This window comes from Lissotriton helveticus, chromosome 3_1, assembly GCF_964261635.1.
Source record: "Lissotriton helveticus chromosome 3_1, aLisHel1.1, whole genome shotgun sequence".
NCBI lineage: Eukaryota > Metazoa > Chordata > Amphibia > Caudata > Salamandridae > Lissotriton > Lissotriton helveticus.
Genome location: NC_136061.1, coordinates 803,800,608 through 803,825,087, shown reverse-complemented (window position 1 = coordinate 803,825,087; position 24,480 = coordinate 803,800,608). Strand labels below are relative to the sequence as shown.

At 44.0% G+C, this 24,480-nt stretch overlaps 1 protein-coding gene across 3 annotated transcripts in view; it reads left to right on the top strand.

Moving 5' to 3' along the window:
* ABCC8 (ATP binding cassette subfamily C member 8) overlaps positions 1-24,480 on the top strand; it is a 1,340,683-nt gene that overhangs the window by 666,956 nt on the left and 649,247 nt on the right. For all 3 annotated transcript variants that reach the window (XM_078681060.1, XM_078681061.1, XM_078681059.1), the window contains 2 exons: positions 4,880-4,915; positions 6,871-6,906. In XM_078681060.1, the coding sequence (XP_078537186.1) occupies positions 4,880-4,915; positions 6,871-6,906 (72 nt within the window). The remainder of the gene's footprint in view (positions 1-4,879; positions 4,916-6,870; positions 6,907-24,480) is intronic.

Below are 24,480 nucleotides of genomic sequence, written 5' to 3'. Positions count from 1 at the left end.
TGTGTCAAAGAATGATAGCTCATGTCATCTTTCGGAAGGGCATGATGCTCAAATGTTTCTGTAGAAAAGTAGGTCTGGGTTCTTGAAATCACTGAACTTTGTTTTGGACCAAATTTGTGAAATTTTGCACTGCGCAATTTTTTGCAATTTTCGCTGGAATAAACTGCATTACACAAATGTATCTTGTGTAGAGGAGAGGCATTTTCTGCTCAAACCAGTTTCCCACCAGTTTCAAGCGTGACATTATATATGAGGTCTGCAGTCATCTGAAAAATGCATTTGAGATGGCTACATTCCACAGTTCCTTCTGAAAGCTTATTTTCGTGATGACACACAAATATTTTTTCAAAAACAATAAGCTATTTAACACAACCGGAAAAATACCTGAAGGGTACTATACATTTCAGGAATATTATTTGAAATGCATCACCACTAGGCATTTTAATTGCTTCCATACTTTAGAGTTGTCCCTCCAGTTCGTCAAAGGGGAAATGTATTACCCACCATTTTTTCCAAACAAGTAAATGAAGGAGGACATTAATGGCTGCTAGCTTCGGCGTATTGGTTTTTTTTGGGTGGGGGGAGGGGGGTGGTTTAGATGTATTCCTTTATTTAAGTAATTGTGTCAACCACTAGACATGAGGCACTAGAATCCCTGAAACTTTCATAGTTGGAAGGTGATTTCACAAAAGCTAACAGGTTATATTTTCTTCTTATCTTTTTGTATTCCACCTTCATAGATACTGGAAGCCGCCAGCAAATATGTTTTTTAAAAAAAGGTTGCATTGTGAGGCAGGCATATTACACTATGTTTACCCGTATGGGGGTGTTGTAGAATGGACAAGAGAATGAGGCAATACTGAGAAAAAGGTTCAGCAGGCACCATAGAGGAGTGCACAACACATGTTTTTCTTGGTATAGTGAGATCAAAATATTTGATTAATGGAATAGTGGTAGAACATTCACAGTGCACATCAGAGAAATGTAGTATATCATCTCCCTTTTTGTTGTCCTTTGTGAGCTACACATATGTTTATTTTTTGGGAGATAGCGAGAAAATGTATCCCATCCCATAAGAAATGAATCGTGGGAAGGAAGTCACAGGATAGAGTTAAATCACTTTAGAAGCACACCATTTGTAGGTCGAGCATTCGAGACCCGTTGTATCTACTTATATGTGTATGTATTTTGTGAGCTCTGGAGATCAGTCCTAGGACTTGTCGGCTTCCGCTTAGGGACTTTTTTTTCTGTTCAACTGCCTCTATTTAATTGTCTTGATAGAAAACGACCAGTAGAGGTCAGTAAAATACCAGAATTGCTTTCTGTTGTGGAACTTTCTTTTTTTAAATTTTCTGGCACTGCCTCTATTTAACTTTCTTGATAGAAAACGACCAGCAGAGGTCAGTAAAATACCAGAATCCCTTCAGCATTCTCTAGATTCCAACACATAGAAATAATCTTCCAAGAGCACTGGTAGACAATAATATTTTTTTCAAATCTTGTATTTTCAGTCATATGACCACTGAAGGCCCTGATTTTACATTCAAAACAGAGCTTTGGACTATACCATTTCCCACTGAAAGGCAATATTTCTCTCCATGTGTTCCCATACCTGGTGTGTCACACAGTATGGTGCTTACTTTACCTCAATGTTAAAAAACAGTAGATGTTTCAGCACCTAGGCTAATGTGCGCATAGCTAAATACATATAAGGGCCTAAACGCGAGGCCGATTGCATTGCAAATGCTTGTTTTAAAAACTGTTCAATGTTTGGAATATGTTTTGAGGTTTTGGGAAGCCTTTAGAAATGTTAATGTCTTGAGCTAGGAGATTGGGAAGACTTTGCCTTTGGAGCTTCACCCTTGCAACCTCCTAACTAATGTACGGATATAAGCATTTCTGCAATTGTAACAGGTAAGTAAGAAGAGGCAGTGTCCAAGGTGAATGGGCCGGCAGGAGGGGAACCAAGCTCTTTTGGGCCAGAGCAGAACTACTCCAATCACTAACATTGATATTCTCCTAACTTTCGCTAGTAATTATAGAATGAGTAGGACTGAGAGAGGGAGGCATGTATAAAGTATCCTGAGGCTATCGAGAAGAAAGAGGCTATCTCTAGACTGTCATCTCCCAATAACGGAGAAATTATGTTTGAACCACATTCTCCCTGGAGGCAAACAAGCACAGTATTTGAGTCCTAAAGCTTTCGAAAACCAACTTAACTATCTGAGAATGCATGGTAAGGTTTTGATATTTGGCTGAGTTTATGGGAGGGAATCATAAAGAAGCCCTAAATATGAACACCTGTTGCAGATGGTAGAAGTTGTACCTCCTCAGCAATCCTGTTGGAACTCAGCAGATCAAGTGATGGAGATATTGTCTTCTAACAGTTGATATTGGAAATTGACACAATGTTGTAGGAGGGGACTAACACAACCTTCCTTTAGACTAAGGTAGAAAGAAATATGTTTAGGTGCTAATAGTCCCTTCCAGTTGGAGGGCCTTCAGCTCTCCAGAAGCAACCAACAACCTGTATGGAATTTGGAGCCAGGGTAACTAACCAACCCAGAAATTTGGCATCTGTTGTTACCACTAATGTTGCCACTCAATGTCAGAACTTTGGTTGTTGGTTGACTGGAGTGTGAACCCGAGTCAAGCAGTAACCACAATCCGTGTCATGGCACAAGCAACCCCAAAAGCAACCTGTGCTCAACCTACTGTTAGCTTGGCACATAGCAGTCAGGCTGAACTTAGTAGCAATGTGTAAAGTATTTGTGCAACACTTCAAACAGTAACACAGTGAAAACACACAACAAAAGGAGTCCACTACATGATTAGAAGCATATGGCTAAATTTATTAAATAGAACAAGACTAAAACAACTCAAATCCAATAAGGAGAACCAGGGATATTGAATTTTAACATTTCTAGAGAAAATAGCACCTAAAGGCATATACCGTCTACTCTGGTTACACCACACCAGGACAGAGTTACAAGTTCAGACCAACTGCAATGGAACATGGGCCGACTACAGGCAACCAGTTAGGCCCACTGAACAGAGTACCTTAAATCCTGGGTTGTGGAGCATTGGGTGGATCAGCGTTAAATATGCATCTTGCAGCCATTGCGATGCCTCAGTTCCCAGATGAGATTAGTCTGTGGTGTGAGGTTCTGTTGAGTCATTATCAAGGATCGCATCGAAGGTCTTGCAATGTGAGGCCCGGCATCAGGAATGCAGTGCGCAGTCGGGCTTTGTATGAGTTCCAAGGAGCTAAGATGCGAAGTCCGTCATCAGCATAGCAAGGGGAGAGCGGAGGGCGGCCCGCCCCAGGTTTTGGGGTCGGCACCCCTGCTCTTGCCTGCAGCCGTCCTGGGGTGGTAAACGGAGGGATTGCCAGCACCCCCCGCTCACCCTCTTACTTGCGGCGGTTGTGGAATGGCAAATGCAGGGACTGCCACGGGTGGCCAAAGGTCTAGCTACGCCACAGCTCTCTTTATGGTGTGCAGTGAGCAATCTCAATGAAAGCCAATAATATACCGCTTTGTTGCAGTTAGTAATACTTTTTATTGAACAATCGAAACACTGGCCAGATCCTTTATCAAAATGCACTTTTTATAGAGATAGTGTCATTAAATTAGGGCTTACCTGTAACTTTTAGCTAGGACAGCAAGGTTGACAACTCTTGAACACATCTCCCTTAAATAACATTGTTGTATAAGGAAAGTATTGCTTAAAGTAGATATGTTTCATACCTGGTGATTTATAATCTGTGGGCCTGGTTAATATTTATATATTTTTTTATAAATCTTCCTACTTAATATATTGTGATTAATTCATGCAAAATACCCTTGCATTTTTGAAACACATGGATTTCAAACAAAATGCTGTTCCTATGTTTTACGAACAACTACAAGGCAACCCACCAACCTGAACCAGGGGCAGTCAATATATATTCCTAACAACAGTTCAGGAGACAATTAATAGATAGCAGTTGTAATCTATTAACACCTAGGTTACTGTAAACAAATTTCACAGTTACAGAAAAAAGGAGAGAAAGGGAAAAAGGAAAAAAAGGGGGGGAGAAAAAAGGAGGGAGGGAAAACCATAAATCAGATGAATCAAAAAATTCTTTAGAAGAATATCACAAATTCATTATAAATAATTACATAGACACGCTCAGATAAATATTTGCTGGCTTACAAAACTGTACATCACAAAAAAGGGGACCAGACAGGTGGCAAACAACAAATATGTTACAATGAAGCAGGTAAAAAGAGAACAATGATCTTTTTTCTAAAAAAAATTGTAACTTTGCATGAGCGCTGTACTGTACTGTAGTAAATGTGTCAGAAATTCGGAAACGTGGCATTTATTTGCTTCAGAAACTTTCAAGAATACCTACTTGCAGGCGAATCCTAAGGCTTAGTTACTGCAAGACACATGCATCACTTGGCCCTTGTGCTTATGTGTACTCTTTGCAAACACCATCAGCTTCAGACATCACACTCTCATGCTCTAATGGGCTGACTAAGAGGGAAAAAGTGCAGCAGACACAGAGCGTACAGCTGCTATTTTTGTTATCTTAAGCTTTACAGGTACATCTGCTGTTGAGGGAGCAGATGTTGTTTTCGGACGCCTTGCTTCTGTGACAAATACCATTTAGGGCCAAACAAGTGCGCTGTGATCTTTAGTTATCGCGAGGACACATAGTTCTAGTTTACGTTTTCTATTTTCATCTTTTATATAGAGTAATATGACTTGGCTGTTAACACACTGCTTGACAGGTGACACAGACATCTGTCCAAGATATATGAAATGATTCAGTAGCAGGGTGCCACATTTGGGTAAGTAAACGATTTCTGGTGTTCTTTTCCTCATGCAGCACTGTTCCGGACAGCGAAACTGGAGAAGATGTCAGGTATGTTTTAGTTTGATTATTACTATGCACGAGTTAGTGAAAAGTGTGAGGAACTAGTATTGCTCACTATGTCGAACACCAAATGCAAAAGCGGGGGTTTTCTCTCCCAGTGCCGGACTAAGTGTATCTCCTCACTTCATGCACAAACATGTCATCCATTCGGCAGGCAGCCATTTGAGGCAGGGCAAAGGAAGCGCATAAAATACTTCACGCAGCATGATATGAACCAGGACCAATATGGTTACTGACTGGAAAAACCCACCTCCTGGCTTCAAAATAATGTACTGTTTTGTCACCGGCCAGATTGTTAACTTCCCAGAACTACTGAACTTTTGAACATATACACTGTGTTTGCAGGGTTGCACCTATGGAGATGCATGGAGCATTATGATCTGCTCACGTTGAAAATGAATGTTTTGTGCCTTTCCAGGTGGCATCATCAGTTTAATGTTATAGGCATCACCCTCCAGAGCATATATTCAGTAAAGGAACCAAAGTCATCTGTTTTGCCTCTCTGATGTTCTAGGCAAGTGTTTCTTGTCCTTTTGACTTCTGTGGATTTCCCATTAATCATTAGTGGAACCCTGGGTCTCCCACTGGAATTACTATCGTGATCCGGAGACCCTCCCACTGAGTCATTACTGGAAGCTGGAACTCCGGTCTAAGCCGGGTGTTCCACGGGTGTTGCTGTGTGTTCCCACGCAACATCCATGGATTCTGCCACATCGTAAACCTGGGAATGTGTCAGAATGCTAGGCCTCCCAAGAGAGGCATAAGGAGGCATAAAAAGGAGAAATGTTTGCAATCTGCAGCCCACATAGAAAGAGGAAAACACCAATCCTGTAGGAAAACAATCATCCCGCAATGCATGCACCCTTGCACCATGGTGCATGGGTGCCTCCGTCAGTGTATTGCAGCCAATTGTGCACCAGCACTGGGGAGAGCACAAGGATCCATCATATCGTTGTAGATATGACACATCCATGTGCTTTGAAACTGACTAGGTGCAGCCCAGCAAAATGGCTTTCGGCACCACGCTGAGTCACTTTCTCGTAAGGCCACAGTCTCCACTTTCAAATTCCTTCACTTTCACAGAACATTTGAAAATTAGCAATTTTACTTTTTGCTTCTTTTTATATTCTTTATTTATATACAATTTATTAATCTGTTAATATTATTTCATTTTCTAAGCAGTTGTGGATGCCCTGAATAGGCTTCGCGGACCCCCAGGGGCTCCCCAGACCAGAGTTTAAGAACCAATGCTCCAGGCCAAATATAAGTTGCTCTAGAGCCATGGTGGAGTAAAATAGATGTGTGAACCCTAAATGCATCATGGCAGTATAGCACAAAGCTAAGTAAGATTATCACATGGGACCAAAAACCAGCTAACTTTCGACATCATTGGTAGATGCAAATAATATTTATGCAAAACCAGAGAGGGTCCAGTTCTTAAAGATAAATTCAACTGTAAACATAGATTTATGACTGAATTTACCTTTCATACATGTGCCAAATATCCATAACGGGCAAATAATGTCAGAAACAGATGGTGTACATGTGCAATTGACAGATATGAATAAAACTCACCAACCAGGCTTCTGACGAGATACATTTGTTAAACTGCTACTGAAATATGTTGATTATGTCATTTTAATGCTTCCTTTTCATGAACAGTAGATGGAAGTACAGAAAGAGTGGCTGACTCCATTTCGGTGACAGGTGATAGAAATCGTAATATGGTAGTGATCAGAGCATTGCGTTTTTATACATTTATAGTTCTATTTGTACAATAAAAATAAATTTAGCAGCCATCTGCGCAAATAGGATTTTATGGTAATGTGGATTGTTCCATTTCTACTGAACACTAACTGTTCTTGATTTGCCACGTATTTACTTGCTATAACATTATTGAAATATTGCAACTTATTTTGAATGTTCTTTTACCGTTTGTACAGTCCTGAAAAAGAAACGGCGGTGGACGTGGAACTCAGGTAACATATTGATTCCTTTTCACAGTCAAATCGCATTTTATAATTGTTTTCATCTCTTCTGAAAATTACATTGTCAAGGAAGTGATTGGAAATTGAAATATGTGGGGTAAGACACTCCATTAAAAGAAGCTCATGACTATACCATGCATTTCTCGTTAATCATCTGGGTCACGCAACATTTTAATTGCCTGAAACCAATAACAGTGCAATAAAGAGCTGCTTTAATAATTAAAAACGTTTTGTATATAAGTTATAACGTAATCAACTAACAGCTGTACCTCATTTCGTAGAAAATATAAAATGAAGAACACTATCATGAAAACTCCAGGCTGGTGAACCTCCAGTATGCTACATATAAAAATGAAAAAAACAACAAGTGATGGACTGAATGTGGATCAATGTCACACACTCCCCCAGTCAAAAGATCTGGGCCCAAATCCATCGTTTTTTTGCACTCCACACCACCCTGGGTCAGATAATGGCTTTATGCAAATCAGCTCTGACCCTGTTGCCCCATGGGAACAGTCCAGTCCGAACTACAACAGCCATATCTTTCCCAGACCGGAATCAAGCATCCGAGGACCGGACCGGTTTCGAGGTAACACCTCTCTTCAGCCCGGCTAGCTTGACTCCAAGTGGTGTGGAGTGCCTGGGACCCACGTCTGGGCATCCCCAGCGCACTTAGGGCGGCAATTGCAAAAAACAACAAGTGATGGACTGAATGTGGATCAATGTCACACACTCCCCCAGTCAAAAGATCTGGGCCCAAATCCATCGTTTTTTTGCACTCCACACCACCCTGGGTCAGATAATGGCTTTATGCAAATCAGCTCTGACCCTGTTGCCCCATGGGAACAGTCCAGTCCGAACTACAACAGCCATATCTTTCCCAGACCGGAATCAAGCATCCGAGGACCGGACCGGTTTCGAGGTAACACCTCTCTTCAGCCCGGCTAGCTTGACTCCAAGTGGTGTGGAGTGCCTGGGACCCACGTCTGGGCATCCCCAGCGCACTTAGGGCGGCAATTGCAAAAAACAACAAGTGATGGACTGAATGTGGATCAATGTCACACACTCCCCCAGTCAAAAGATCTGGGCCCAAATCCATCGTTTTTTTGCACTCCACACCACCCTGGGTCAGATAATGGCTTTATGCAAATCAGCTCTGACCCTGTTGCCCCATGGGAACAGTCCAGTCCGAACTACAACAGCCATATCTTTCCCAGACCGGAATCAAGCATCCGAGGACCGGACCGGTTTCGAGGTAACACCTCTCTTCAGCCCGGCTAGCTTGACTCCAAGTGGTGTGGAGTGCCTGGGACCCACGTCTGGGCATCCCCAGCGCACTTAGGGCGGCAATTGCAAAAAACAACAAGTGATGGACTGAATGTGGATCAATGTCACACACTCCCCCAGTCAAAAGATCTGGGCCCAAATCCATCGTTTTTTTGCACTCCACACCACCCTGGGTCAGATAATGGCTTTATGCAAATCAGCTCTGACCCTGTTGCCCCATGGGAACAGTCCAGTCCGAACTACAACAGCCATATCTTTCCCAGACCGGAATCAAGCATCCGAGGACCGGACCGGTTTCGAGGTAACACCTCTCTTCAGCCCGGCTAGCTTGACTCCAAGTGGTGTGGAGTGCCTGGGACCCACGTCTGGGCATCCCCAGCGCACTTAGGGCGGCAATTGCAAAAAACAACAAGTGATGGACTGAATGTGGATCAATGTCACACACTCCCCCAGTCAAAAGATCTGGGCCCAAATCCATCGTTTTTTTGCACTCCACACCACCCTGGGTCAGATAATGGCTTTATGCAAATCAGCTCTGACCCTGTTGCCCCATGGGAACAGTCCAGTCCGAACTACAACAGCCATATCTTTCCCAGACCGGAATCAAGCATCCGAGGACCGGACCGGTTTCGAGGTAACACCTCTCTTCAGCCCGGCTAGCTTGACTCCAAGTGGTGTGGAGTGCCTGGGACCCACGTCTGGGCATCCCCAGCGCACTTAGGGCGGCAATTGCAAAAAACAACAAGTGATGGACTGAATGTGGATCAATGTCACACACTCCCCCAGTCAAAAGATCTGGGCCCAAATCCATCGTTTTTTTGCACTCCACACCACCCTGGGTCAGATAATGGCTTTATGCAAATCAGCTCTGACCCTGTTGCCCCATGGGAACAGTCCAGTCCGAACTACAACAGCCATATCTTACCCAGACCGGAATCAAGCATCCGAGGACCGGACCGGTTTCGAGGTAACACCTCTCTTCAGCCCGGCTAGCTTGACTCCAAGTGGTGTGGAGTGCCTGGGACCCACGTCTGGGCATCCCCAGCGCACTTAGGGCGGCAATTGCAAAAAACAACAAGTGATGGACTGAATGTGGATCAATGTCACACACTCCCCCAGTCAAAAGATCTGGGCCCAAATCCATCGTTTTTTTGCACTCCACACCACCCTGGGTCAGATAATGGCTTTATGCAAATCAGCTCTGACCCTGTTGCCCCATGGGAACAGTCCAGTCCGAACTACAACAGCCATATCTTTCCCAGACCGGAATCAAGCATCCGAGGACAGGACCGGTTTCGAGGTAACACCTCTCTTCAGCCCGGCTAGCTTGACTCCAAGTGGTGTGGAGTGCCTGGGACCCACGTCTGGGCATCCCCAGCGCACTTAGGGCGGCAATTGCAAAAAACAACAAGTGATGGACTGAATGTGGATCAATGTCACACACTCCCCCAGTCAAAAGATCTGGGCCCAAATCCATCGTTTTTTTGCACTCCACACCACCCTGGGTCAGATAATGGCTTTATGCAAATCAGCTCTGACCCTGTTGCCCCATGGGAACAGTCCAGTCCGAACTACAACAGCCATATCTTTCCCAGACCGGAATCAAGCATCCGAGGACCGGACCGGTTTCGAGGTAACACCTCTCTTCAGCCCGGCTAGCTTGACTCCAAGTGGTGTGGAGTGCCTGGGACCCACGTCTGGGCATCCCCAGCGCACTTAGGGCGGCAATTGCAAAAAACAACAAGTGATGGACTGAATGTGGATCAATGTCACACACTCCCCCAGTCAAAAGATCTGGGCCCAAATCCATCGTTTTTTTGCACTCCACACCACCCTGGGTCAGATAATGGCTTTATGCAAATCAGCTCTGACCCTGTTGCCCCATGGGAACAGTCCAGTCCGAACTACAACAGCCATATCTTTCCCAGACCGGAATCAAGCATCCCAGGACCGGACCGGTTTCGAAGTAACACCTCTCTTCAGCCCGGCTAGCTTGACTCCAAGTGGTGTGGAGTGCCTGGGACCCACGTCTGGGCATCCCCAGCGCACTTAGGGCGGCAATTGCAAAAAACAACAAGTGATGGACTGAATGTGGATCAATGTCACACACTCCCCCAGTCAAAAGATCTGGGCCCAAATCCATCGTTTTTTTGCACTCCACACCACCCTGGGTCAGATAATGGCTTTATGCAAATCAGCTCTGACCCTGTTGCCCCATGGGAACAGTCCAGTCCGAACTACAACAGCCATATCTTTCCCAGACCGGAATCAAGCATTCGAGGACCGGACCGGTTTCGAGGTAACACCTCTCTTCAGCCCGGCTAGCTTGACTCCAAGTGGTGTGGAGTGCCTGGGACCCACGTCTGGGCATCCCCAGCGCACTTAGGGCGGCAATTGCAAAAAACAACAAGTGATGGACTGAATGTGGATCAATGTCACACACTCCCCCAGTCAAAAGATCTGGGCCCAAATCCATCGTTTTTTTGGAGTCAAGCTCGCCGGGCTGAAGAGAGGTGTTACCTCGAAACCGGTCCGGTCCTCGGATGCTTGATTCCGGTCTGGGAAAGATATGGCTGTTGTAGTTCGGACTGGACTGTTCCCATGGGGCAACAGGGTCAGAGCTGATTTGCATAAAGCCATTATCTGACCCAGGGTGGTGTGGAGTGCAAAAAAACGATGGATTTGGGCCCAGATCTTTTGACTGGGGGAGTGTGTGACATTGATCCGCATTCAGTCCATCACTTGTTGTTTTTTGCAATTGCCGCCCTAAGTGCGCTGGGGATGCCCAGACGTGGGTCCCAGGCACTCCACACCACTTGGAGTCAAGCTAGCCGGGCTGAAGAGAGGTGTTACCTCGAAACCGGTCCGGTCCTCGGATGCTTGATTCCGGTCTGGGAAAGATATGGCTGTTGTAGTTCGGACTGGACTGTTCCCATGGGGCAACAGGGTCAGAGCTGATTTGCATAAAGCCATTATCTGACCCAGGGTGGTGTGGAGTGCAAAAAAACGATGGATTTGGGCCCAGATCTTTTGACTGGGGGAGTGTGTGACATTGATCCGCATTCAGTCCATCACTCGTTGTTTTTTGCAATTGCCGCCCTAAGTGCGCTGGGGATGCCCAGACGTGGGTCCCAGGCACTCCACACCACTTGGAGTCAAGCTAGCCGGGCTGAAGAGAGGTGTTACCTCGAAACCGGTCCGGTCCTCGGATGCTTGATTCCGGTCTGGGAAAGATATGGCTGTTGTAGTTCGGACTGGACTGTTCCCATGGGGCAACAGGGTCAGAGCTGATTTGCATAAAGCCATTATCTGACCCAGGGTGGTGTGGAGTGCAAAAAAACGATGGATTTGGGCCCAGATCTTTTGACTGGGGGAGTGTGTGACATTGATCCGCATTCAGTCCATCACTTGTTGTTTTTTGCAATTGCCGCCCTAAGTGCGCTGGGGATGCCCAGACGTGGGTCCCAGGCACTCCACACCACTTGGAGTCAAGCTAGCCGGGCTGAAGAGAGGTGTTACCTCGAAACCGGTCCGGTCCTCGGATGCTTGATTCCGGTCTGGGAAAGATATGGCTGTTGTAGTTCGGACTGGACTGTTCCCATGGGGCAACAGGGTCAGAGCTGATTTGCATAAAGCCATTATCTGACCCAGGGTGGTGTGGAGTGCAAAAAAACGATGGATTTGGGCCCAGATCTTTTGACTGGGGGAGTGTGTGACATTGATCCGCATTCAGTCCATCACTTGTTGTTTTTTGCAATTGCCGCCCTAAGTGCGCTGGGGATGCCCAGACGTGGGTCCCAGGCACTCCACACCACTTGGAGTCAAGCTAGCCGGGCTGAAGAGAGGTGTTACCTCGAAACCGGTCCGGTCCTCGGATGCTTGATTCCGGTCTGGGAAAGATATGGCTGTTGTAGTTCGGACTGGACTGTTCCCATGGGGCAACAGGGTCAGAGCTGATTTGCATAAAGCCATTATCTGACCCAGGGTGGTGTGGAGCGCAAAAAAACGATGGATTTGGGCCCAGATCTTTTGACTGGGGGAGTGTGTGACATTGATCCGCATTCAGTCCATCACTTGTTGTTTTTTGCACATATAAAAATGAGGCATATCCTTTTCCACAAACGGCTTGAAGAAATTACACAAGAAAACACCAGGAAAGTAGGCATGAAAGACAAGAAAATGAAAAAGGAAAATTATCGAGCAAAAAATGAGTTAATGAATGGAAAGGGGAAGCAATTTTAGAGCATTAGTAATTTTGTAGGTTCTTGGGTATAGGCAGAGCTAGAGCAACAAGCTGATATGTGCGAAAAGATATGCTAGTGTAGGGAAGGTACATGTTCTGGTAGAGATGAAGGATTATTATGTTGACTGTATACAATAATGAATGTCACTTAATAGTTTTAATCGTTTTGCATGGTTATTAGGATATATAATTGAGAGAAAAATGCTAAAGTGAACATTGATCAAAAGCAGATAGCCTCACAGAAAAGTCTTTAGTTCCAGTTGTGCAAAATGGCTGACACAGAAAATATTTAACTCTGTATGTAGAAAATTAAAAACATACAGTCACACAGCTTGTACATATTATTTGTGTGACGTTACTTCTATTGACTCTTTCGATCAGAATGTTTTGAGTGGTTTGAGTAGAATCATAAAATTAATCTTTCCTATCCCACATTGACAAACTATTACTAAAGCGACTAAGCTTTAATCCCTAACTCCTAATTACATTTAGGTATTCACCAGAGTCTCCCATACTAGGGTGGACAAACTGAACAGTCCCCGTGCTTTGCATTTAGCCACCCATTCTGCATGCAGATAAAGGGCACTATAGTGATTATCACAGGGAGTTTAAAGAAGGTTCTAACATTGGAGTAGAAACTTGTCCTTTGGGGTATAAGAGGAAAAGTACAGACTAACCATTGCTCTTGCAATAACCAGGTTTGCATAAAGTTATTGTGGTTATCTTAACTACATCCAATGGAATATCTTGCAGATTTTGCATACATTTAAACCTTGTCACAGAACTGCAATGATTGTTTCAATTACAATGATTTGAACCATATAATGATGTTAATAAACGTAGTGAGTTTTTTTCGATGGTGTTAGGATCAGAGTTTTCAGGGGATTAAGAGAGTGGATTAGGCAGAGGGAGGTGGGAATGCACATTATTTCTAATTTGGACATGTAAACATGACAGAGTGGATAGCCAACCAGTAAAAGGTTGCTGGTAGAGAGTTCGAAGTGATGTATGGAGAGCATGGTTAAACGTTAGAAATGAGACATATTTTGGTATCATCCATATTTAGATGATAGAATCACCCAAACTAGTTTATATTGCAAGTAAATATGGTATTATGGGTACATCGGAATAGAACCAGGACTGACCCTGAGCTGAGACCAATGGGGACAAGAGGTTCTGCTGGTGTAATTTTTGCACATCCTCTGGCTCAAAATAGAACAGTGGAACCACATATTTGGCAGGGTTGGAGCATTGCTGAATTACAATGCTACTACTGCACCCCTTAACTCAAAATACGCCTCTCAGGTCCATGGCTGAGCGACTGAGAGAGGGGAATGGTTGGCTTCAGGACCTTAGCCTAGGGGGGAAATGACATGGCTGGGAGCCTCTGTATTAATGCCTGGTCCCTCTAAATACAAAGTTCAGATTGCATGGCGGTCAGGTATGAAGATTGCTTTCAGGAAAAAATGGACCTGATGTTAACTCTTCCTTCTCCTCTGAATACTTTTAGAATACAAGCTTATATCAAAGACCTATACTGCATTAAGAAGCACATCTCAAACAATGTCTTTATTTTTCAAATGATTGGTGAAACTGATCCTGTATGGTCATCTAAAACAATGAGGGCGACAAGGGAGATACTTATTAGTCACTTCACTGTATTAAATGCCAAAGTGAAATGCATGGTTTATTTACCAACTCTTCCTATATAAAGATGATCTCTGTCTTTCTTTTCCAAAAACATTATTGCACGTCTGTTTCCAACTCATTCATTTTAAAACACTTAAAAAATATGAATAAGCTTTAGATCACCAGGTAGCTCGTCTATCTTTGGCCTAGAGGAAGTAGGAAATGGACATTGGTACTAGGATACTAACTCAGGCAAATTAACACTACCACTAGTGCACTAGCACACAGACCACTGAAAGAGGAGCACCAGTACTGGCGTGGTAACAGTGACACTGGAGCTCTTCCATGGGGCCCAAACTTTAATGCTGGGACTCTGGCTGGGGTCTGTTTCACTGGGCCACTTGCAATGGGACACAGGAATGCTGACTCTACGATAGGGACGATACACTGCAATACCTGAACACTGACACAACACTAACACAGTGACAATTTCTAGGGATCCGCAACACTAATGTACTAGCATGTTTATACTGACAGAGGATATGGATCCTAGGATACTGATTTGGGTCACAGATACTGGCACAAGGACACTGTGCCACAGACACTAGAATACTGCCAAAAGGGCATCGACACTGAAATGCAATGACAGTGACAGTGACATGGTTCACAAACATTGACAAAAGGGCACTGGAAAAGGAGCACTTGTACCGAGGTAAGGACCTCTGACACATCACCACCAGCAATCATACTACACATGTGATACAAAGGGCACTGACATTGGGCCATTGTCAATGGGATAAAGATAAAAGGATACTAACTCAAGAGCACTAGCTCTATCAAGAAGATATTGACTTGGAGACAGCAACACTAGAATGCTGACAGACAGCACACACCCAAGGGGATGTTGTTGTACAGTTTCCACTTTCTCAGTCGTAAATGTGTGTTTGTTTGGACAGCATAAATGTTGGGCTGGTACTAGACTGATTCCATACACCCCCTCAGGATATGTTGGCCGACAGTCCTGCTAGCTCCCTGTGCTCGTAATAGTATGCCTAAACCTAGAAGGGTAACTAATTGTTTCGGCAACCGTAGAACATGACAACCCTGACTCTCTAGTGAAATCATGGAAACAGCTCTAGATCCCTTTTTCTCAGTCACTTGTGCATACTCTAGTACAAACACAAGAAATACATAAAGGGGTATTTGAATATTGATTGAACCATTGTGATCTTTGTATAGAATATATGTCCTGCAATGATTAATAGTCAGAAACAAATAAATGTGATAAGCAGTATGAGCAAGACGTGAGACAAGACGTGAGTCACGCTGCGCTTAAGCTGTACCCTTTAATCACTGTTTGTCAGCAGAAAAGATCGCCGCTTTTTAAAACATTCACTGTTTTTAACAATTGTTTGGGCTGATTGAAAGCTCATTTAGACCCCTACCTGCGCCGCACCCCTCCCCTCCGACCCCGGTCCACCGCAGCTGAGGCTGATTGAGTGGAGGGCGGACCGGGCTGAGCGAGAACACACCCCCTGATACATTACCAGCAAACATATTTAAGGCCAGTAGCTTTCCCCTGACGCGAGAGACATGAGTCACGCTGCGCTTAAGCTGTACACTTTGATACTTTCCCTGGTATATATTATGACTAAACCAAGACCGCGCAGCGGACGCGCGCAGCGGGCGCGCCAAAGGCAAGCCCGTCTGCGCCCGTCCGCGCCGGGACCGGGCCCAGGGCCATAAACCCTGTCCAAAAAAATCATAATAGGGGTAGGAAGAGCTACTCTGCAAGGGAGCTATTATCCCTAAGACCCAAACACCATTGCAATCCGCTCTCCCCTCTAGCCGAAATCAAATATTGCACCAAATGCCAAATCAAGTTTGAATATACTCACTGCAGCAATTGGATGCCACTCCCTCAGCCTATGACCCGCGAGACAAAATCCTTTAAAGCAGGGCTCATTAACGCTCGATCTTTAATTAAACATAATACCGAAACAGCAGAGCTTATAGATGCTAATAGTCTGGATTTAATATTCATCACCGAGACCTGGGCCGATGAAGCATCCGACACAGACTTACTACTGGCTATACCGGAAGGATACACACTAGCTAGAGCTGATCGGAAAAAGAAACGAGGGGGGGGCCTGGCTATCATAGCCAGAAATGATTTAAAAATAAAGAGTTGCGCCTCAGGCAGCACCCTGGACTGCGAAACGCTGTCCTTTCACATCAAATTAACTCAAAGCTATACTTTCAACGGCCTCCTGATCTACAGACCGCCAAAAGCCAAAATTAACTTGACATCCTCACTAAACCCCTTCTTAGAATCCAGCGTGCAATACACCGACTACACCATCTTGGGGGATTTTAACATTCATCTTGAAAAAAGCGACAATACTGGGACAGCAGTGATGACCGACACAATAAATAATCTGGGCCTAGAACAGCTAGTCCACACGGACACACACAAAGCAGGACACACTCTGGATGGTATCTTTACCACCAATAAACATATTAAAATACTGGACTGTCTTCCCGTCCCTTGGTCGGATCACAAGGTCATAATCTTTTCTTTAACCTTGGACAATAAAGAAGGAACTACGTCGGCACAGATACAAAATACACCTACTTTATATCTAGATTGGTCCAATATAGACGACCTAAAATTACGAGACCATCTAGCGTCACATAAACCTATATTAACTGAGGAATGTAACACGGCCACCAACCAAATTTCTAGCTGGATAACATCGGCCATAGAAACAGCAGTACCAAGAAAAAAGGCAACCTTTAGGAAAAAACAGCCATCGCAACCCTGGTTCTCAGAAAACCTTAGGGCTCAGAAGCGTATATGCAGGAAATTCGAAAGGACATGGAGAGTAAATTATAGCCCAGATAGCAAAACGGAATATAAGACCTCTCTGAACATATACAAGAAAATGATCTTTACCACAAAAAGTCAATATTTTACCCAGAAAATAGAGGAAGCAAAAAACTCTAGTCAGGAACTATTTCTAACGGTAAAACAACTTGCTAAAGTTAAAACCGAAACCAATATGCCAGCCACTACAGAGTTTTGCAACACCCTGGGACAATTTTTTATCGACAAAGTGACCCGAGTCTATGAATCATTTAAATCTGCCACCCCACAATCCCCTATACAGGACACAAATGCCCATACTAAAGATCCAGCTATGAACACACCCACAAAACCAGAGTTCAAATTCCTCCTACCTGAGAAGGAGCACGTCCACCAGACTGTAATGGCAACCAAATCGGGGGCATACTCAGATCCATGCCCTCCGAGAATATTTCACTTGTTCCCAGAGCTGTACAGTGAGCAAATGATCAACCTTCTGGAACTCATACTGAACTCCGGTACATATCCAGCCATCTGGAAATCTACATCAGTCCTGCCCCTCCTGAAAAAACCCAATTTAGATCAGGAAGAACCTGGTAACTATAGGCCAATAGCGAGAATTCCTTTTGGTGCTAAGGTAGCGGAGAAACTGCTAAACAAACAACTTGCCCAATTTATTACCGAGGCGAACATACTAGACCCCTCACAGTATGGCTTCCGTGAAGGTCACGGCACCGAAACAGCTTTGCTAATGGCAGTAGAAGAGCTCAGGAGCGTGTTGGACGCCGGGGGGAAGGCCGCTTTGATATTATTAGATCTATCAGCGGCCTTCGATACGGTGAACCATGACACGCTCCTGGACCGACTAACATCAGTAGGAGTCCACCAAGAGGCTAGAAAGCTGTTGGCATCATTCCTGGACAATAGAACTTTCACAGTGTAACTGGGCGGAAAAAAATCAAAATCCTTCAAATCCCCATGTGGGGTCCTGCAGGGGTCCTCGTTAAGCCCAACGCTTTTTAACCTATACGTAACACCACTAGCTGAAATCATCAGAGCTTGTGGCTTTTTGCCAGTGTCGTACGCGGACGACACGCAAATCGTAGTCTCCATAAAAAATGACACCTCAGCCACGGCCAATAACTTCAACAATTGCATGAAATTAGTAAGCCAATGGATGGAGCAAAACTGCCTGAAATTAAATGGGGATAAAAGTGAAGTCATGTTACTAGGAACAAATACAGAAATCTGGTCCCCTGAATGGTGGCCGGCAGATCTCTGCAACTGCCCTTCACCGGTAGCCAAAGTCAAAAATCTGGGCATCTTGCTGGACAACAAACTCACTTTTGAGGCCCAAACCAATAAACTAGTATCTACCATGTGGTTCATCCTAGAAATGATAAAAAAATTGCTGCCATACATCCCCATAGACTCCCGAAAAACAGTGGTGACCACATTAGCCTTATCAAGACTTGATTATGGCAATGCATTATATGCTGGGATGCAAGCCCAATACCTGACTAAACTACAACGCCTGCAAAACTCAGCAGTACGACTGTTACTAAACATACCAAGATCAGAGCACATCTCGTACCATCTAGACACACTACATTGGCTCCCCTTGCCAAAACGAATTAGATTCAAATCACTGTGTCTAACATTCAAAGTACTACAAGGATCTGGACCTCAGTTCCTGAGAACACACCTCAAGTTATACGTCCCCATAAGAGACCTTCGGTCCAGCCAGGCAAAATTGCTACAAGTACCCAGGCTCAAACAAACAAGGTGGGGAGGAAGAAGCTTCCTGTTACATGCTGCCAAAGACTGTAATCAACTTCCTCTCGCAATCAAAACAGTACCTCCCTAATGTCATTTAGAAAAGCGGTTAAACATGGCTATTCAAGGCCCTATAAACCAATGGCACCAGTTTAGGACAACACGTCTTTTCTAGAGCGCCAAGACGCCCACGGGCACACAAGCGCTATACAAAACCACAAATCAAATCAATCAAATCAAATCAAGCAGTGAAAAGAATGACCAATTCCACCATTGTGCAAAAGCAGTATATATATATATGCTTGCATATAAGTACGGTGTATAGTGTACTCCTAATATGCGCTCCTTAACTCAGTTGCCGAGGGGGTGTTCTGCCAAAAATCCCTTGCTGGATGATCTAACTCCCCATTACCTAAAGGCAAGTGTTTGCAGGTCATCCATCCATGCAGAAGGTAAAGAGGAATCAGCTGGGCTAAGACTCCAACAACAGTTACGACCTCACAATGACAGCAGAGTGCTCCTCTGATTCAAACACAGAAATGTGTTTGTACTTATAAAATTATCCATGCTTCCATGTTGAGGATTCAGTCAGGCTGACACTGCTTATTCTCTTGTGATAGCCATGTTGCCTCATGGACGAATAACAAACAACAACATTTGCACAATGTGTATTCATGCCTTGCACTAAATGTTCAAAAGTTGTCATGATAGGGTACTTACCAAGTGGAATTTGTAAGCAATGTGGATTCATAGAATGTAATCCTGCACTGTCACACAAGCAAATGTGTCACAAAAGTCATTGTGTAGAAAAGAAGGCAACTTAGGAAATGTGTGCATGTAAAATGGCAGTTTCTTCCTGGACCTAACCTAGCCATGAGACACTGTGAAACTGATTAATTCATACAAGGATATTCATAATAAGTTTAAGTCCCTTGAACACATGACCAGAACAGTGACACATCACACAGACACTAGCACCAAGACACTGGGCAGGGTCACAACACTTCTGTACTGGTCAATTATTACTTATATGGGCACACTGACATTGGACTACTGACACAGGGACACTGATATGGATACCCTGACATAAGGACACAGACAATGATGCTAACACTTGGACACCAACATGAATTGTGTAGCAGCAACAGTGTCAAGGGTTCCAGCTACGTTCGTACTGCCTATGTAGGCATTCCCTCACAATGGAACAAGAGTTCTGTGACACGGAGGAACGGAAATGATCATACAGAGACTGACTTTGGAATGGTGGCAATGGCACATTGGGGTCAGTAGGTTTCCCTGAGTGCGAACCAAGCCTGTCATTAGATCCAGTTATTATCCACAATGTGAGAATGAGTGAATTTTAAAAGAAAATGATGCATGATGTTTCCATGTTGCATTTTGGCACCTTTTTGTTGTGGGCAATAAACCCACTCACACAAGTAGGGCAGAGATTTTATCAGGATAAGTGTAAGAATGTTTGGTAGTAGTAAGTGTGTATGAACTCAAAGATTTTAAAAGTTTTCCTCCTAGAAATGTGAGAAAAATCAGTGATTTAGCCAGGGTGTGACAGCCGCAGGGCTATTTGGGTTAGAAAGTGGAGTGTGATCCATGCACGTCACACCATTCAGTACTGTCCTGGATTTAGTTTTTGGAAATGTCTGGGGTTACCAGCTTATTAATAATTAATAATTAGGTGGCCATTTTGGATAGGAAAAATGACATCATCAGAAAGCAGGGATTACCGTATTGGTGTTCGGGTTTCTGCAAAGAAATTGGTGTATGGTGGAGCCATCATGTGGTTAAGCAATCGTGGCCACAGAACATACGGGTTATTAAATCAGTAAATGATCCCATGTCATAGCCTGATTTAGGGCCCTCCATAACATCATTTTCTGATGCCGGCATGAGAACCTCAGCAAGATGGACTGAGTACATGGTCTCATCCACCAGGTCCAAGGTCTCAGTTGTACCTGCAGCATTTTGTTTGCTTCTGCTTGTGTTTGGGGGATATATAATGCACTGTTCACCACTTACAGAGGCCTCAGAGTGCATATTGGCTTTTTCCCACAGGAAGACATGGTTGTGCAGAGAACACGATTGAAGAAAACTGAACTATGGCCCTAACAGCTGGAGCATGAGCTGAGCCCTCAAAATATTTTGATTGTAATTTATGCACCAAACATATTGTAAAAATATGATAAATATTCTTTAAAAGTCAGAGAGAGTATTTCTTCAATAGTTTTTTTAAAAAAAAGATCAGTTTAATGCATTAGATGATATCACTGTATTGAAATACATTTATTAAAAGGATTAATTACTAAACATGAACTTAGAAATATTAAAGAATATTTCTGTGACCTGATAATGTTGGCATATGTCAACCATGAAAGATTTCAGTTTGCCATTTGCAAAATATAAATTCCCAAGGTTACTGTTAAATGTGAAGAAATACTATTTCCTAATAAACCATGTACTAGTGACCTTCATGTATAGAACACATCATGAAGTGAGTTACTACACATGCCCTCAGATTGACTGTACAAGGAAACATGATGCACTGTGAGGTGCAGTGATTTACCAAGGACCACACAATTTGGGACATGATTTAGATGCTAGTGGTAATAGACCCGCTGTCATGTTTTTGACAAATTCTCTGTTCATCTACTAGGCGGTCCGCCCTCTCTATTTAGATGCTGGTGGTTTGACAGATGATGGACCATCGGAGTGCTGCTGACTCCGCCAGGTATGTGACTATGTTCACCCGCGTTGGTGGTGCGTAGGCAAAAACGTCAGTCCAAGGGAGGACAGCCAGTTTGACCACCAGGTCAATCACAATGTGCCTTCCCGCCAACGTGACTGTGGCTGTAAAACCTCCACACCTGAGTTGGCGGTTTGCAAGGGATATACTCACCTTTTCTCACTTTCACAATTCATTTTCTGAAATGGACCTGACTTTGCTGCTGTTGCTTGATGACAAACACAATTAACACTGCAGTGGACGGAATACACAATAAGCTCCACTTTTACATGTTAGTTTTTGACTAGTCTGTTAACATTTACAATGGACTTGGTCATTTTTAAATCTCTCCTACAAGCAATAGCCTACCATTGTGCAATGCATATGTGTGTAATGCTGATGTTTAAGAAATTTATAGAAACACATCTGCATGATTACATTGTATTTCTAAATTTGGTACAAGCTGCCTTAAACAAAATGGACATTGGCACAAAAAAAGGATATCATTTAAAAATTCTAAAAGTCGCAATACAGGTGTGCTTAAATACATTTCTAAAATTGTCAACTTAAAAAATATGCATTACACATTATAATAAGTGAAATGTAACATGATGTAGAAATTGCACCACACAGGGTGTTACATTTACCTTATTAATTACCTGTCACATCAATAATAATAATAATAAAGGGGCTTATAAAGCGCATTGGTGACGCCATCCCGGCGTGTCCCCGCGCTGTGGAGAGAGTGACGGAGCAGGCAGTAACCGAGGCTACTGGGTGAACAAGTGAGTTTTTAGTAGCTTCCTAAATACCGTTTCGGTCTTGGCCAGCCTAATATCGATGGGAAGAATGTTCCACTGATTGGCTGCCAGCACTCGGAAGGAGCGACCACCCATTCTGGCCTTCTTAATGCGTGGTACTTTCAGAAGGCCCATGCCCAGGGAGCGAAGTGCTCTGGTGGGCTGGTAGGGGATGGCTAAATCCTTCAGATAATCAGGGGCTTTTGAAACGGTAATCCTGTAGCAGAATAACAGAGCCTTAAACAGGATCCTTTTTTTTATAGGAAGCCAATGAAGGGCAGACAGAGTGGGTTTAGATGCCGTTCTTTTGGGGAGTCTGAGAACTAGCCGTGCTGCAGTGTTTTGTAGCACCTGGAGCCGCCTCAGGTTTTTCTCAGTAGTCCCCAGTAGCAGTACATTCGCATAATCTATGCCAGTCCCAAATTTGAATCATTCAACATATTAATCCATGTAACATTTCCCCTTGTCTAGTGCAAGTTGTGTATTGTATCCAATTTCAGTTGTTACATTATTTTATAGGGTGCATTGCATATATGTTCATTCTTATCAGTAATCAAGTTCAAACAAACACACCTGTAGTAACACTTAAAAAAACAAATGTAAACATCTGTTTGTTGGTGCAAATGTCCCTAATCATGATGTATGCATGCACCAAAATTCAAATGACCATCACATACTATATTAATCAGTGTATGCACTTAACAAAGTTGGCATAAACTAATATTTTGTACTTCCTGCCATTGTGGTAAATAACAATATGTACCTCATATTTTAGTCAGAAACATTTCTAGCAATCAAACAATTGCAAAGGAAAATGAATGCCAGGACAATCTTGGTGAGAAGAAAATTCGACATTTAGTCAAACAATAAGATTGTTCTCTCAACATAAATCCAAACCAGATGGCAGTCCATTACATTATAAAGAAGTATAGTGCACTATTGTGCTGTGACACTAAGCTTGCCTCCTAAATCGCTGCCAAGGGGAACCTCCACAGGAGGGGGCACTTACTGGGCACAGAGAAGACACCTAAATGATCCTCATTGGGAGGGGTGGTTGGGAGTGGTGGTTTTGGGTTTGTAGGGTGTTTTTTGGTTTGGGAGGGGTGGGTTGGGGTTTGGAAAGGGTCAAGGCAAGGGCAAAAAGGACTATCTTCATGGGGAAAATAGGGAGCATGCTCTGCAAGGGGTTGGGTTTGGGAGGTAGAGGAAGTGGCAGTGGGTGATGTGCTTGTGTCTGTTGAGGTTGCAGGTGCCTATGGGTCTGGGGTATGTGGTATACGATTGGATGTGAGCTTCTTCCTAGGTGTATGTTTTTCAGGTGAGTGTGGGCGATTGTGTTTCCAGGGTTTGGTATCTAATATATGTGTGTGTGGGGAGGTGTGTGCTGTTGAAGTGCTGGGTGTGGCTGTTATGCATGTGGATGTGGTGGTGAATGTGGGTGTGGTGGTGGGGTGTCTGTGGGTGTGCTGGTGTTAGTGCATGCAGGTTTAGTGGTGGGGTGTCTGAGGGTGTGCTGGTGGTGAAGGTGCATGTGGGTGTGTGGGTGAGGGGTGCTGGTGGGTGTGGGTAGGGTGGTTGTATATTGTTGGTGTGTGTTAGACCTGGCATATTTGGCGTGGTTTCCCCTATCTTTTTGCCTCTACCTCCTGTATTTGTGATGCTGTGCTGGCTTTCGTTATTGCTGGTTTAGATGCTTTGGGCACTTTGCCACTGCTGTTCAGTGTCAAAGTGCAAGTGCTCCCTGTATAAATTGTTATTATGATTGATTATCCATGATTGACATATTTGTGTCACCAAGAAGTACATAGTAAAGTGCACTAAGTGTGCCAGGGCTGGTGATAAATGCTACTAGTGGGCCTGCAGCACTAAATGTGCCACCCACATGAGTAGCCCTAAAATGGTGTCTCAGGCCTGCCACCACAGTGCCTGTGTGCAGTCTGTGAACTGCCATGTCCTCCTGGTCAGTGTCCCCACTGGCCAGACCTAACCCTTCCCTTTCTGTACACATTGGTCAGCCCTATGAGAGGCCCAAGGTACCCCCTTAGGTAGGGTGCAGTGTTACTGAAAGGTAGAGCATGTACTTGTGCAGGTGACATGCTCTGGCAGTGAGTTACAGCCATTTTCCTTTTTCGCTATTGTAAGGCTATCTTGCCCCATAGGCTATCATGGTGGAGGCTTGCTACAGTGGCTACCAGCATATCTTCCCATAGGAGCAAGATAGGACATA